The 16,477-nt window shown below is 40.4% G+C and overlaps 1 protein-coding gene, 1 long non-coding RNA gene and 1 pseudogene across 6 annotated transcripts in view; 1 reads left to right on the forward strand and 2 right to left on the reverse strand.

The window, feature by feature from the left end:
• Positions 1–1,323: 1,323 nt before the first annotated feature.
• LOC114091632 (poly(A) polymerase alpha pseudogene) lies at positions 1,324–4,544 on the reverse strand (annotated as a pseudogene).
• A 3,759-nt stretch (positions 4,545–8,303) lies between these two features.
• LOC139705209 (uncharacterized) lies at positions 8,304–9,795 on the reverse strand. Its single transcript, XR_011707102.1, has 2 exons — positions 9,707–9,795; positions 8,304–9,544 (listed from the first exon to the last, which is right to left on the reverse strand). It is a non-coding gene; the product is annotated as an uncharacterized lncRNA (long non-coding RNA).
• Amn1 (antagonist of mitotic exit network 1 homolog) overlaps positions 9,028–16,477 on the forward strand; it is a 42,681-nt gene continuing 35,231 nt past the window's right edge. Inside the window, exons 1-2 of one of the 5 annotated variants that reach the window (XM_071609999.1) lie at positions 9,082–9,159; positions 9,510–9,557. In XM_071609999.1, the coding sequence (XP_071466100.1) occupies positions 9,122–9,159; positions 9,510–9,557 (86 nt within the window). In that variant the 5' untranslated portion in view covers positions 9,082–9,121. Of the gene's footprint in view, positions 9,160–9,467; positions 9,558–10,231; positions 10,251–11,556; positions 11,622–16,477 lie in introns of those variants that run through there. The other 4 variants (XM_027934115.2, XM_027934117.3, XM_071610001.1 and 1 more) reach the window with 4 other exon arrangements.

Here is a 16,477-nt window from a genome sequence, read left to right on the forward strand (position 1 = left end):
CTGATAAAGCACCATGTAAATAAAAAACCGCCACCAAGATATTTGATGCTTTCATCTAAACCTTGAACAGGATAAACCCTCTTGAAAGACAAAAATTCTGTCTTTATACTAGTTCCATCCAAAGAAAAATGGAAAAAAAAAGGTTACTTCCGATTATAGACAATGAATAATTATAAAAATAAAATAATTATAAAAAATTTTCTCCATCTCGTGACTTAAAAGTTGTAACATGAATAAGTGCAATAAAAGTCTGTGGTGTGAACACAGTGTTTCCAGAACACAATATTTAGAAAAATTAGCACATCAGTCCTTATGGAAGATATTTAAAAATGGAAAACATCTGCACCCTTCCTTAATATTGAAGGTTAGCTTCTTGAAAACATTTATATATGTGTAGTCTTAAAAGACATTCTGACAGTCTTTAATCTTATCATACCTTATTATATGTAATTAAGATGTGCTATCAAATCCCAATATAGCAGAATGTGTATTAGAAAGTGAGGCATGGTTCTAAATTATAAATTGGCTCCTCAAACTCTGATTTTTATAAAATTACTAGAAAACAATAATGTCATTTGCAGATGTAGGATGGATATGAGTTGGAAGAAACTGGGAAGATTTAAATCTCTGAAGGAACTCTGATTAAAATTGACAACCCTCACCTCTGGGACCAAAGCAACTATTCTGAAATGGCAATAACTTCCTTTTCTTAAATGAAACCATGGTTGACAAATGTGAACATCTTAAAATGAGGAACTTAAAAAAAATATTATCTCCCATTATTAATGACTGGGTCCAGAAATTGCTTTTTTCCAAGCACTTATTCATTAATATATAATGTTAATTTGTACAATATATGTAACATTATTTTTTAAAAGTTTTTTATAAAATTGATGTCTTTAATATTTTATTAAAGATAAATGAACAGTTGAAAGCAAAAAAAAATTAATGGCACATGGATTTAAAACTATTTAAAAAGTGAAAGAAGTGGTGTATATAAGTTTTATCCAAAAGTAACATACATGTCAACCTATTAATGAAGTGGATTCTAGCAAAAGCTACAGCTCAAATTCAGTTTATTTGGAAGGTAGAATTATGCAAATTAAGTACAAATAGAATCTGACTTACTATCCTGGTAAAGCTAGGAAAAGAAATGAAGTTTAATTTGCCATAATATTCATTGTGATCTCCAAGGCTACCTAAATGGCTATTTCACAAACTAGAATTTGAATCTGAAACCAGCTGTAGAACTGTAATAGAAATAAGACTAAACTCCAGTGTCTACAATCAATTTTATTTCAATATAATCTTGTTAAGGCACTATTTCCAAATTCCCAAATAAAACTCCGGGTCTGTTTGAAGCGAAGACAAAGGCTTTATTGCCAGCCGGGGTCAAGAGCACAGAGACCAAGCAGTTCTGCAACCCTCAACCTTGATTGGGGATAAGACCAAGCTTATAAGTCTTACAACCACAAAGAAGCGGGAGGCAGGAGAAATAATATTTACAATATACATTTCATACAAGTGGAAAAGTACCAGGCTATGAAAAAAAATCATACTCTCAGAAATTACATTTTCAGAGAAAAATTTGCATTAGTTCCATAGAGCAAAGATATTGTGGTCAGGGTGCAAGCAAGTAGGTGGGGGTGGAGGTGTTATCCTTCAATGCCAGTGGGCTCATGTGGAAAGGGGCCAGTTTCACACAGGGTGAATGAGGTGTCTGAACAAAATGGGGTAAGTCTGAGCTAATTTTCAAATCAGTCCATAACAATCTAAACACATGCCATTTAGAAAATACCAAGAAAAATGTATATACCGTTGTGGTGCGAACTGATCAACATAATCAATAAGTTACTAATACTGGTTGTAAAAGCAATTGCTATGGTAAAATTACCTGATCAGCAAGAATGGAGTCACTATGGCTATAGGAGCAAACAGATAGGTCATAGGGACCCGGTGTCAGCTATTCTAGACTCCACCTTAGTTTTTCTGTTATTGCTTCTGTGAAGAGACAGTTGCAGGACTCATTTCTGAGAAAACAAAATGAAAGCTGTTTTCTGCTAAATTAAAAATATATATATATTGTTTTCTGTACTTTGTATCCCACAAAATGTACTCAACCCAGAATATGGAAGTCTTGGTAACCCATATAACTTTGAAGTCCCCCCAACCAACTGCTTGACAGTTGTCTAGCACCTGCTTGAACCCAAGATGCAGTTCATTAGGTTGTTCTGCTAACAGCTTCTTTGCTTCTGTAACTTGCTTGCTTGCTAACTGAAAAATTTCAAAGGATGTGGTTTTCCTCCTTAAATAGCAGATTTCCCTCAGAGGAGGGTGAAGTCTTTCAGAGAGCCACTTGGACTCTGTTAGACTCAGCCCCTGACCAGGTATAATTGGCAAAATAGGTAAAATAAAAATCCTTCAAATTATTTCAAATTCAGACTTGGTGTGTTTTCTGAGTGGTCTTCCCAGGACAGTACAAGAGTTGATGCTATTGCATTTGGATAAAGCTGGCGAGTTCTTGCTACTTAGCACAGCCCAGGAAACACCACCACCAAGGAAACCGAATATATTGGAATAGATGTTGTGGCATTTGGCCCACAGAGCTCTCAGATTTAACCTGAAGTTGTCAATGTTTGGTACTAGGTGTAAAATTTCATCTCTTACTGTGCAACCATTAAGACTTCTTATGCATCGTATATCTAAATTTTTAAGCAGATCGTCATCTTGTATAGGTCCAAATCTTCTGCAATAACAAAATATCAACCTCTATCCCAGAGTTTGATAACTAATACAAACGCCTCTTCAACAGCTCTTAAATCTTTAACTTTTTCTTATAATTTCAATTTATAGAACAAAATGAAAAAGTCACTGCGATCAACCTATCTTGGTGCAACACACAATGCATCAATATCCGCACCTTTTGTATGTATTCCTAATCTGTAACGTAGATTCAAATCTAAAAAATCTTCCTCCAACATTTTCAATTACAGATTGTGGAAGATTCTTGCCTTCACTGATTTCTCCTATCCACTCTTTCACCAAGTTATTTAATTTTTCTAAAATTAAAGTCCGCACTGCAGCTCCTCTTCCTTTTCAAAAACCCAAAAGGGCTTCAGAGTCTCAATTAGTTTCTGTGTAAGAATGTAGTCAGTCTTATTGGGGGCTGCTAAGCTGATAGGAGAAGTAATGTCACAATGCTTCTGTGGCTGGAAAGGGCAAGTCTCCTGCTCTGGCACGGCCCAGTCACTCCTCCCACCCCAATCCCCACTGCCCGGCTGGGCAGGCTCCACCGAGGCCAGAGGGAGGGAGGGGGCTGGGTCCAATCGCACTCTGATGCTTTAAGCACTTCTCCTCCTTTCCCTTTGTCCGAACATGGCGCCCCTCTTATCCCATTTACATTGTTAACTGACATAGCTGAGCTATAAATTCCTCATTTCATTTTAATGAGCCACTACTACTATAAGTCTGATTTTCTTGAACTACTAGTAAAAATGTTTCCCTGTATTCATATTTGTCTCTGAGGTGAGTTTTTTTTAACCCACTCCAAAAAAAAAAAAAAGTTCCTGAATCAGTGGTTGGCACTGATTTTCTTGGGAAGTTCTGACATTGGTTGCAATTATGGTTGCTTTCATGGGTGGTGTTAAACCACAACACAAAGAAATGACCACCGACTCCAATTTAAATCAAATAAAAGCAAGCTTGTAATTCCTGGACTGTCTCTCCCAAAACCTGTGGGAATAGAAGACAGCACTCCAGAGCTCTCTAGGAGTGCAGCTTTATAGCACAGAAAGTTGCAAAAAAGTGAGGGGTGTCTTGAGAACTTACAGATAACAGAATTTTGACGAGCATAACACAAAGGCAGGTAGTAGGTTAATGGTCTAAATGGTTCAGCACTTAGGGAGTAAATTTAGATCCCAACATCAGAACTTATGAGGCACCATTAGGGTTTCAGAGAGGGTTGTTATCTGGCCAGGGAAAGCCAGGCATGGGTGAGTTCAAGGCACGGGCAGGCATTCCAAGTAAGTTTGAAACATCAAAATACGGCCAGACTAAATAGAAATCTTAATATTTTACAGAAAACAGAAATGAATCTTTTATAACTTATGACAAGATGGCTCCTGATCTTAAGAGGGAATTAGGCTGGGTTTATCAGTGGGTGTTTTAGTCAGCCTTTTTGCCACTGTGACTAAAAGACTCGACCAGCACAATTGAGGAGGAGGAAAAGTCTATTTGAAGGCTCATGGTTTTAGAGGTTTCAGTCCATGGACAGCAGCCTCCATTCCTTGGGGCTTGAGGTGAGGAGAAAAACATAGTGGAAGAGTGTGGCAGAGGGAAGCAGCTCATATGATGGTCAAAGAGCAGAGACTCCACTCTTCAGATACAAAATAGATACCCTAAAGCTGACCCCACTGCCCTGCCTCCTCCAGCCACACCCCACCTGCCTTTAGTTACCACTCGATTAACCCTATGAGGTGATTAATTCACTTGATTGGGTTAAGGCTCTTGTAACCCAATCATTTCTCCTTCAAACCTTCTTGCATTGTCTCACACATGAGCTTTGGGGGGACACCTCACATCTAAACCATAACTGGGACACATGCAGTCAGTCACAGGAGCCTTACTTGCCCTTGGTTTAATGCTCTGCTATCACCATGAATCTCTAAAAAAGGGCTCCCCCAGTTATACTGCTGATCCTAGATATACCCTAAACCTTTCTTCTGGACACCCAGAGGGAGTAGAAAGAGCATGATCTTGGGACCCTGACAGGCCCTTTTGTGTAAGCTCTGACCTTCATCTATAAAGTAGTACTATACCTCAGACCTGTTTGATGATTACATGAGATCATGTAAATATTTACCATGCTTGACACTGAGAAGCTCCATAAATAATGGTTCTGAATGTTTGCATTTTACCTTCTTTCAAGTACAGTTACATCCGCAAACAATATTTTTCTTCTCAGTATGTATGCATCTAAATGGAGGTATCAATTCATTCCTATAAGTATTTAATGTGAGAACTGGACTACTTCTGTGTTAATTTCCTCACTTTTCTTCATTCTCCTCATTAAGATCAGTTTGCATCCTCCACTACCACCTTATAAACCCTCAGTAACTTTCCTATTGTTAAATCACTTTCAAGGCTTACCCCACTTAACCTCTCAGTTGTATGTGACCATTTTGATCACTTGTTTATGTTCTGTAACACCACATTTCCTGGTTTTGGGCTAGTCCTTAGTGTCAATTTCCAGCCAATAAATGTGTTCCCAACATATCTCTCCAAAGACTTTTTGTTATGGTTGTTCTTACTTATATCTGTTAAGTGAGCTCATCCATTCCCATACCTTTAGTTTTTACCTATATGCTGATGACTCCTGGTATGAATGTTGTAATAGAATGTTTGGGGCAGCAAGAAACAGAAAAATCAACTCCATGGATTTTAGCAACAACAGAGAGAATTTGCTGAATTGTGTAACAAGTAGAGAGAAAAGAGCAGTATTCGGGCATGGTTCAATCAGGATCCTGGCTGTTCTTTTGTAATTCTCATACTCTACCTTGGTCTTCCACTACTGCCACCTAGTGTCTTAAATTTCATTCAACACGACAGGGCTAAGAAAAGAGGGTATTACTTTACAAAGCATTGTCACAAGTTTAGAAGTTTCTTTCCCAGAAATCTCCAGCAAACTTTTTCTTGCTTTGTATTGGCTTCAAATGAGTCCTAGACCCATGAGCCAATTTTTGAACAAATACTTGTGGCTGAAGGAGTATCATGATTTTTTGGTTGGTATAAGCCTGCAAATTCTTGAATCCATGATTCAGTTATCCATGGTCAACCATGGTCCCAAAATATTAGATGGAAATCCTAGAAATAAACAATTCATAAGTCAAACTGTACACTGTTCTGAGGGTTACTTGAACACGAGTACTTCAATACTGTGACAGCCGGTCTGATAACCAGATACTAAGCAATTAACAGGCAGGTTTGTTGGACCAAGGGATGGTTCCTGTGCCAGGCAGGACAAAATGCAACTGTACAATATTTCATCTTCCTACTCAGAATGGCTTCCTATACACCAAGGGAAAGGTCGGCCAGCAGTGGTCCAGCACTGTGTCAGCACCTGTCACCTCACTTCATCTCAACATGTAAGCTCTGTATCACTTCACGTCTTCACACACACACACACACACACACACACACACAGGTGAGTACTGTACAATATTTTGTACAAGAGACCATGTTCACATAACTTTTATTAGAGTATGTTATAGCTTTTTATTAGTTACTGATGTTATTTATTTATTTATTTTTTAGGTTTTGAGACAGGGTCTCAATAAGTTGTCTAGGCTGGTCTTGAATTAGTGATGCTTCTGCCTCAGCTTCCTGAGTCAGAGATTATAGGAGAGGGCCACCATTGCCAGCTGGTTGTTAATCTCTTATTGTGCCTAATTTTTCATTAAACTTTGCCATAGGTATGTTATATATAGGGGGAAAAATAGTATATATAGGGTTTGGTACTATCCACATCCCGTAAAGGTCTTGGAACATAGCCCCCATAGACGAGGGGCACTACTGTATGTGAAATTCAAATATCAGTGTCTGTAATAAAGTTTTTTGGAACACAGACCTGCCCATTAGGACTGTCTATGGATGCTGTTCAGTTATATGTTGAGGTGTGGTGACTAAGCATTGGGCCCACAAAACCTAAAATATTACCATTTGGCCCTTTATAGCAAAAGCTTTACAAACCTCATCCTTCACTCATCTCTTGTCACTGTCCAGTGTAGCCATCCGAAACCATATACAGACCATCCTCCCACCTATACCTATATACACTACACACCACTGGTTCACCCACAGAACTAACCCTATCCTAGCACTTGAGTTACACTGTCCTTTTACTTGTCTGGAGCAGGTGTGCACCAATGAATCCTCAGCATCCAGCACAACCCTGTTCTGAGGGTTACTTGAACACGAGTACTTCCTGGCCTTCATGCAGGGCTTAATGAATGCAAGTTGACTGAATAAGAAGCATCCTGAAAAGCCAAGATCTCAAAATTGAAGGAGCTATCAAAGGGGAGTTTGACATATAAGCAACTGTTTTAGTCCGCTTTTTTGCCACTGTGACTTAAGGACCCAACCAGCACAATTGTACAGGAGGAAAAGTTTATTTGAGGGCTCACAGTTTCAGAGGTCTTAGTTCATAGAAGCAGGTTCCATGTGAGCTTGGGACTCAAGGTGACACAGAACATCATGGAGGAAGAGTGTGGCATAGGGAAGCAGCTCATATGGTGAGCTGAGACAGCAGCTCTGTCTCAGCAGAGATAGTCTCCATTTGCCAGATACAAATATGCCCCCAATCATTTCCTCCAGCCACACCCCACCTGCCTTCATTTACCACTGAGTTAATCCTATCAGGGATTAATTCACTGATTAGATTCAGGCTAGCCCAATCATTTCTCCTCCAAACCTTCTTGCATTGTTTCACACATGAGCTTTTGGGGGACATCTCACATCCAAACCCAACACCAACAAATTAATCTAATTAATCAAATTAAGAATGAAAAAGCAATAAAAACTAGTAAGTACTTGTGAGGATGGCCTTAGGCCTGAGCCTAAGCAACTCCATTTTAAAAACTCCAGTCTCATCAGGCACACCTAAAGAGCCCTCCAGTATGGCCTCAGACAAGTTACTTCCCCTCACCCTGATAAACAGAGGGAAAGGCGAGAAGATCAGAGTGGAGACCATCATACCAGATGTTTCTGATGTAAATGATGTCATGGAAAAATCCAGTGGTAGCTGATAAGGATTGAAAGGGGGAGGGGTCAAAAGCCCCAAAATTTAGTGTAAACAATAGAGGTAACGAACAGGAATTCAACCAGAAACCAAGGACACACTCAAGCTGGAGAGCCTGATAAGGACCTCACATCCCATCACTTGTCATCGTTTTTCTGATCCTCTTCCTTTGGTGAGAGCCATAACTTCTCCCGACGACCCAGTCGTCCACTCCACACCGGGAGAAACCTGCTTTGATTCTGGACCTGATCACTGTGGTCTGAGTGGGTATGCATCTGCTGGAAGTAAAGCCTAAGGCTTGAGACTTTTGGTCTGACAGTTGAATTTAGCTCGCATAGGGAATGTCTGTCAGGATTAAGTGTGTTTGCGGTGCTTAGAATTAATCTAGAATTGTTTGCTGTGGATGGATTATATCTATTGCAATGCCTAGCATGAAGGATTGTCTTTTTCTTGGTTAAGAACATATAGAGTGAAATTGTATTGAGTGAAAAAAGCATTAAAAGGGGAAGAAGCGCATGGACATTCTTTATTTCTCTCCCTCCACTGCATACATCGCAATTTTGCCCCCTCTCCACAGTGCTCTAGAAAAGAAACGCAGAAAGAATTCCACCTAGAGAAAGATGCTCCGCCTTTTTAAATAATTCCTGATTTGCAATCCTGTCGTCTTCCACCATGAAATGTTTATTGAGTTTGTTGATGGCGTGTCCTCATCTGCAAAATAGAACTAAACAATTCCGATCTCCCAGGAATTATGAGTATGGTTTGTTGAAACAAAAGCACGGAAGGCACATAGCTCGGTGCGTGTTTCATGTGACTTGCTCAGTAAAGTCACTCTCGGATCTTCTAAAATGCTCCATTTGAAGGCAGTGGAGTCAGTATCCAAGGGCGGGGGAGTGGGGATGTCCCCCAGTGCATCACCACGGGCATGGCCCAGCATCCAACGCATCCTTTAGCACTCGCTTTGTCAGGGGAGACTTCCTGACTCGCGACCTCGAGGCTGGGCTGAGCAGAAGGCTGAAAGTCCGGAAGCCGTAAGTCTGGACCTCCAGACAAACGGCGCTGAGCGATCCGCCTCGCCGCCCGCGGGTGGAAGAACTACGCCTCCCGTCGTGGTGCTCCAAGCTTAGGGATTCCCCACCTGCGAGCTCGGCTGCGAGCGCGCTCTATTCTTGCCCTCGAAGTTCCGGGCGTGGCCACGCCCCGAACACCGGAACCGTGTGACGTCACCAGGGCCTACGCGCCGCGAGGCGGGGGAGTTGTCGGACCGCCCCCGGCCGGGTTCTAGAGGTCCTGGGGCCGCGGAAGAGGCTTCTGAGGGCCGCCGCGATGCCTCACGTGGGGTCGGTCAGTCAGCTCCTGGATCTGTGAGTCCACCCCGTCCCGCCTCCCCTTCGCGCCGCGCGGGCACCTCCTCCAACCGGCCGGGCCCTGCGCCGCTCTCCCTCCCGCCCCTTTCCCTATCCCGATCTCCGAAGAGGCCCCGCTCGTTTCTGTTCCCGGGTGGCTGGTTTGTCCCCTGAGGACAGTTGAGCAGAGTGGCCTGCTGGGCGGGCTTGCCATTCGGTCCTCTGCCCGGGTGCTCCCGGATGAGGGTCCTGGATCCCCCCAGACGGGACCGCTCAGCGCCCTGGTGATTCCTGGCAGAGGCCGGCCTCCAACCGGAGCGAAAGCCTCGGTAGAACAAAACACTGACGAGCCCTCTCTCTCTGCACAGCCCCACCGGTTACCGGAACAGACTGCAGTTGACTCCTGCAGGCAGTAGGTAGAAAGCGACTTAAAAGAGGGGTCCTTGATAGGGATTTCTAGGTTCAGCTCCCGGCCCTGCCCCTCACCTGCCGTGTGACCATTTTTGAACCTTTTCCTGTGTCCGAGCTCTTTATGTACAAAATTAGTACTAATAATAGTACCTACCTCAAGAAGTCCTGCTGAGGAATAAAATGTAGCGCATGTAAAGCCTTTGGAAGGATGCCTTGCAAATAATAAACGCCATTGTTAGTCATTGTTGTTATTATTTTACACCGGAAATTGTGCAGGAAGTTGCAGTTACCGTGGCAATTGTGTCTCCATGAGCTTTTATTCTATTAATATTGCCATGTAAAAATTAGCTAAATGCTAAGGAGGACAATCTCTTTAATGTACTGAAGGCCTTCTAAAACAATGGGTGTTTTCCTTTTGTATTTTTTCCTTTCTTCTTTTTAGATATACATAACAGTAGAGTGTATTTTGATATTTTACACACAAGGAGTATAAATTATTCTAATTAGGATTTTTTGGGGGGGAGGTACTGGAGACTTAACCAAGGTGCACTCAACCATTGAACCACATCTCCAGCCTTTTTTAGTTTTTATTTTGAGACAGGGTCTCCTTAAATTGCTTAGGTTCTTGCTAAATTGCTGAGGCTGGCCTGGAACTTTGGATCCTCCAGTCTCGGCCTCCTGAGTTGCTGGGATTACAGGTGAGTGCCCCCATGCCCAGCAGGATCCCATTCACATAGTTGTGAATGATGTGGTGTAAAAACTATAGGATTTGACATTTTACATTATATTCCAGAAACTCTTGGCTCTCAATCATGCCACTTTTCATGAAAGAGAAATTAGATGGTTTTCCCTTGTCTAGCCTTACACCTGTAGAGAGTCTAATAAAATTGGGGTTTAATTTCCATCAACAAAGTCAGCTTAGGGTAATGTAGAGTGCAAACTTTGAACCAGGATGGAAGTACAGGCCTGTAAACCCAGCACTCTGGGAGGCTGAGGCAGGAGAATCCAAAGTTCCAGGCCAGCCTCAGCAAATTAGTAAGCCAGTATCTCAAAATAAAAATAAAGAAAAAAGGGCTAGGTATGTAGTTTAGTGGCAGAGAGCCCCTGAGTTCAAGCCCCAGTAGTGCAAAAAAGAAAAGAGTGTAAGCTTTTCCTGTAATCCCAGGGACTTCCTAATCAAAGGCAGGAGGATTCCAACTGCAAGGCCATCCTGGACAGCCATGGAAAAAATTGTTTAAAAGGATAGGGGTGTAACTTAGTGGTAGAGCACCCCTGGGTTTAGTCCCCCACCCCACCCCCCACACACAAAAAGTACAAGCTTTGAAGACAGACTACCTCAGTTTTATTCATACATCTAACATTTACTTGTTTTATAATCATGAACAAATGATATATAACCTGTCTGGATTTCAGTTTTCTCATCTGTAAATGGGTAACACTCATTGTTGTTATATTCTTTTGAACTGATATGAAGATTAAAAGCCAATATAGGTAAAGCCTATACAACAGTGCTTGGCACATAGTTAAATGTTCATTTATGTTAGTTATTATTTCCTGCCTACTATAGAAAGCTGTGTAACCAGGGATATGTTACTAAATCCTGACCTTTCTTCTAAAGTTCAGCTTAATTCCTATTTCCTATGCATTTCTAAGGGTTCTATACAAATGAGCCTCTGAACTCCAGCAACTACAATCACTGTTTTTTGTTTCCTTGTATCCACAATTCCTTAATTTGGGGAGTTGCCCAGAATTCAGTTAAGTGTGTATTTAAACAGCATGTGTGGCAAATGAAGCACTATGCTGAAGATTGTGGAAAATAACCCAAATAGAGGAGGTCTAATATTTTGACACAGGCATATAAATAATTATAATAAAGGTAGAACAATACCAAAAAAGACAGATTAACAAAATGTTTTGAAATTTCTGATCAGGAAAATAAAACAAGATTTGGAGAAAGCTTTGTATAAAGGGGATTATATTTGAAGATTGGCAGCATCTGACAGTTGCAAATTCAAAGAAATGCATCCAAGGGAGAATGGAATAATCAGATGTGAGAAGACCAGAAAGAGGTATTCCAGTTTGACCAGAGTACAGATTATGAATAGCAGAGTGTGAAACAAAGCAAGATAATTAGGAGTAGAATCCCAGGATGAAATAAGAGTATTTAATTCTGTAGCTATGGTGGACTATCAAAGGTTTGGGAACTGCACTTAGAGATTTAATAGGTAGTGTTGAGAATATGGAGACACTTAGGAAACTTGTAAGTCTTGGGAAAAGATAAGGAGAGCCCATACTTGGAGACATGTACAAAGTAATTCTTTGCATAATTATTTCTGGTGGTTTAGAGCTGGAATGTCTATAACTAGGAGAGCACCATGGAGAATTATGCAGCCATAAAAAAGTAGAGTAGATGTACATATTCATGTGGATGGAATTTAAAAGCATAGTACTTAGTGAAAAGAGAAAATAAAATAACAGAAGTCAAGAAAAATTATCTAAAACTTGGAAGTAAATCAGAAAGATGACCACATGACCTTCATTGTCATACTAGGATATTATCCTCCATGTAAGGAATCATATTTGCCCCTAGAGCCATAATTTGTAACCTTTTGAAGACAACTATAGTCTGAGACTGGCAGCTGGTCTGCAATCTATGTCTGGTTTGTGACAAAGTAAGGATCTTGACAAAGCGGTGAACTCTCTCTCACCAAGCACACTATTTAGTGCAGTTGATAGCACTATCTCCATAAAGGAAACAATGTTTGATTTGTTTGGTTTATATCTTTGCATATGCTCCTGGTCTCCTCACTGACTAGCACTTTTTTTCGGGGGGGGGTGGGTACTGGGGATTGGACTGCATGCATTACACGTGCTAGACAAGAACTCAACCACTGAGCTATATCCCCAGCCCTCGTTGACTAGCACTTTGACTAGTGCTGCCTTGGAGAACCCTTTGGGATTTTTGGTTTTGGGGTTCTTGTTGTTGTTGTTATTGTTTTGTTTTTGGTACCAGGAATTGAACACAGGGGCACTTAACCACCAAGTTACATCCCCAGCACTTTTTTTTATTTTATTTAGAAACAAGATTTCACTGAATTGTTTGGGGCCTCACTGAGTTGCTGAGACTGGGTTTGAACTCGCTATCCTCCTGCTTCATCCTCCCAAGCCACTGGGATTACAGGCATTTGCCACCTTTAGTTTATTTTTATTGGTGCATTATAATTATACTAATGATGGGATTTGTTATTACATATTCATACATGCATATGATATAGCAACATAATTTAGTCAACATTGTTCCTCATCATTTCTCTTTTATCTCCCTTCCTCTCTTCCCTAGATATCACTTCTTTTCTCTTTTTTGGGGGGTGGGGACAGGTACCAAGGATTGAACCCTGGAGCACTTAACCACTGAGCCACGCCCCCCAGCCCTTTTTTATATTTTTTATTTTTAGAGACATGGTCCTACTAAGTTACTTAGGGTCTCATTAAGTTGCTGAGGCTGACTTTGAAGTCTCAATCCTCCTGCCTCAGCCTCCCGAGCCACTGGGATCACAGGCATGAGCCACCATACCCGGCTTCCTTTTGATTTTCATGAGATCTCCTACATCCACCTTTCTTTTCCTTTTTCCTCTCTAGCTTCCACATGAGAGAAAACTTATGACTCTTTCTGAGTTTGGCTTATTTTGTTTAACATAGGCTCTCAAGTTACATCCATTTTCCTTCAAATGACACAATTTCATTTCTTCTTTATGGCTGAATACAACTCCATTATGTATATATATCATATTTTCTTTATCCATTCATTGACAGATGCCTAGGCTGGTTCCACAGTTCAGCTATTGTGAATTGTGCTGCTATAAACATGGGTAGACATTTATTACTGTAATATGCTGACTTTAATTCTTTTGGATAAATAACAAGGAGTGGTATAGATAATCATTTGGTAGTTCAATTCTTAGTTTTTTTGAGGAACCTCCATACTGAGTTCCATAGTTGCTGTGCTAATTTATATCCTCCCCAACAATATATAAGGATTCCTTTTCCCCATGCATCCTCACCAGCATTTATTGTTATTTGTATATTGGGGCAGAAGGTACTATGGATTGAATTCAGGGGGCACTTAACCACTGAGCCATATCCCCTCCTGTTTTTGTAGTTTATTTAGAGACAGGGTCTTACTGAGTGTTTAGGGCCTCACTAAGTTGCTGAGGCTGGCTTTGAACTCATTGTCCTCTTGCCTCATCCTCCTGAGCTGCTGGAGTTACAGGCATGCACCACTGTTCCTGGCTCCTTTTCATCTCTGTTAACAGCGGCAGCTTGCTGATTTCTGCTTATGTAATCTTGCTGTAGTAGGAACAGTCAGCAGCTGTAGTAGGAATCTGAGTCACCTGAGAAAGGGAGAAGGAATCTGGGCTGCTTGAACAGAAAAGTCTTAAAACCCTGAAGTCTTGTCTGTGCTGAATAAAAGATACTGAGAATGAAGAACTGTGCTCAGCCTTTGGAGAAAACTCTGCTTAGCACAGTGCTGAATAAACCTTGCTGTTCTATATCTCCAGTACTGGTTATCTCTTTCCACTGCTACAATTTTTGTAAAACCTCTATGTTGGAAGATTTTTGATATATTTTCTTCTAGCATTTGCAGAGTTTCTGGTCTTATACCTAGGTCTTTGATCTATTTTGAGTTGACTTTTGGACAGAGTGAGAACTAGGAATCTGGTTTCATTCTTCAACAGATATCAAGTTTTCTCCAACACCATTCTCCAATGTATGTTTTGATATTCTTGTCAAGAATCAGATGGTTGTATTTGTGTGGGTTTGTCTCTGTATCTTTTATTCTGTTTCATTGGTCTGTTTTTATGCCAGTACCATGCTGTTTTTGTTACTATGGCTCTGTAGTATAATTTTAATTCGGGCATTGTGATACCTCCAGTATTGTTCTTTTGGCCCAGGATTGCTTTGACTATTCAGGGTATTTTGTTCTTCCATATGAATTTTTAGGATTGTTTTTGCTAGTTCTGTGAAGAATGCTTAGCTGGCTTACTGTTATGGGACGACCACTCAGAAAACACTCTAAGTCTGAATTTAAGGCAAATTTGAGAGTCTGGCCAGAGACTGATCCAAGTGACCCTATGGGGAAACAGCTCCAAACTGTCTGTGGCCAGAGTATTTAAGGAAGAAAACCACATCCTATGGAATCTGCAAGTTGCAAGCATGCAGGATACAAAGGCTGAGAAAGCAGTTAGCAGAACCACATCCTGGGTTTAAGTACAGAAAAACAATTTTTAAACATCTTAAAAACAACTTATAAACATCTTAAAAACAACTTATATGACAGTTTCACACGGGAGTCATAAAAATGGAATCACTATGGCTATATTTACTTATACTTGTCTATAGCTATACCTTGTATATAACTATAATTCCATTAACCTATACTTATCTGTAACATATTAACTTATAGGTTTATACTTTTTACCTTACACTGTTCTTATTTCTAACAACTTAAATTCTATGTTTTACAGTTACATGATTATCCTGTTATTACTTATGTTTACAGTTTAACATTATTCATATTATAGTTCTTATTCTATTTATCAATATTTTATACCTATAATCTATATTGATTAGACTCAGACCATAACATTACTTTAAATTCCATTTTATGGGACCGGGGTTGTGGCTCAGTGGTAGAGCACTCACCTAGCATGAGTTCAATCCTCAGCACCACATAAAGATAAATAAATAAAGGTGTTGTGTCCATCTACAACTTTAAAAAATATATATTTTAAAGTCCCTTTTACCTCTTGTAAGAGCCAGCAACCTTGGGGATGATAAAAGCATGACATATCCATTGAATACCTTGACTATTAGTCCATTAGACCTTTGCAATAAAAGGCATACCACTGTCAAACTGCAAGTGGTCTGGAAAACCAAAAACATAATTCATTTTATGTTGTGGCCAGGGTAGATGGAGTTGACTGATAAAACTGAACAGTGAAGCCATAACCTGAAAAAATGCCAACAATAGTAAAGCATCAGTGATAGCCTCAAAGTGTATGGAGGGGGTATTAAAAGCTTGATATAGTTAGATTGTCAGGAGCATGAGGGACTGATACCTTATGCAACCTGACCTGTTTCACTACGAGACAAACACACTGACTTTTGAAGGGAGGCACAAGACTGGCATGCAGTGGTACCAGATACATGTAATCTTTACTTCATTCCCAGGCCATGGTAGTAGATATATGCTTTGTTGAGTATGAGGATGGATCCTGGAACAGTGGTAGAAATGATGTAAGTTTAATTAGCAGTTCAGTTCTAGTCCTCCCATTAAAGTATGAATTATTATGATATAGGACAGATGAGGCTATACACTGAAGGAATTTTCAGGAAGCAGGCTTATTTAAGCTACAGTGGCCTAGAGGGACTAATGCCTAAAAATCTGTAGATCCGGGGTCTGGAAATTCTTTCAAATTTATGGTTACATGACAGTGGGTGGGCACATAACTGTTACTGTTTGTCCCATATTTTACACTAGACATAGGTTTCACAAGTTTTTAACCAAGAAAACAGAGACAGCATCTAGCACAGCAACAAGCTTGATTGTAAACTAGCTTTTACAAAAAAGAGAAACCTGATTTTATAACAAAGAGGAGGCTTCAAACCACAGTGAGCTCTCTGCAGAAACCCTATGAAATCCTGTTGACACTTTTTGTAAAATCTTGCTGACAAGAAGCTCTTGCGGGGAAGGAGGGTACTTGGTAGCTACATCAGTTATGTATACCTGTCTGTCTGCTGCTATTTGTTTCCATAATTCACAGTCCTAAAGAGAGTTATCTTTAATCTGACAGTCTCTTCTTCTAAGTGACAGACAAGGTGATTAGATTACTGGCAACAGTCCAAGAATCAGAAAAAAATATAA

Source organism: Marmota flaviventris, chromosome 3 (assembly GCF_047511675.1).
Source record: "Marmota flaviventris isolate mMarFla1 chromosome 3, mMarFla1.hap1, whole genome shotgun sequence".
Classification (NCBI taxonomy): domain Eukaryota; kingdom Metazoa; phylum Chordata; class Mammalia; order Rodentia; family Sciuridae; genus Marmota; species Marmota flaviventris.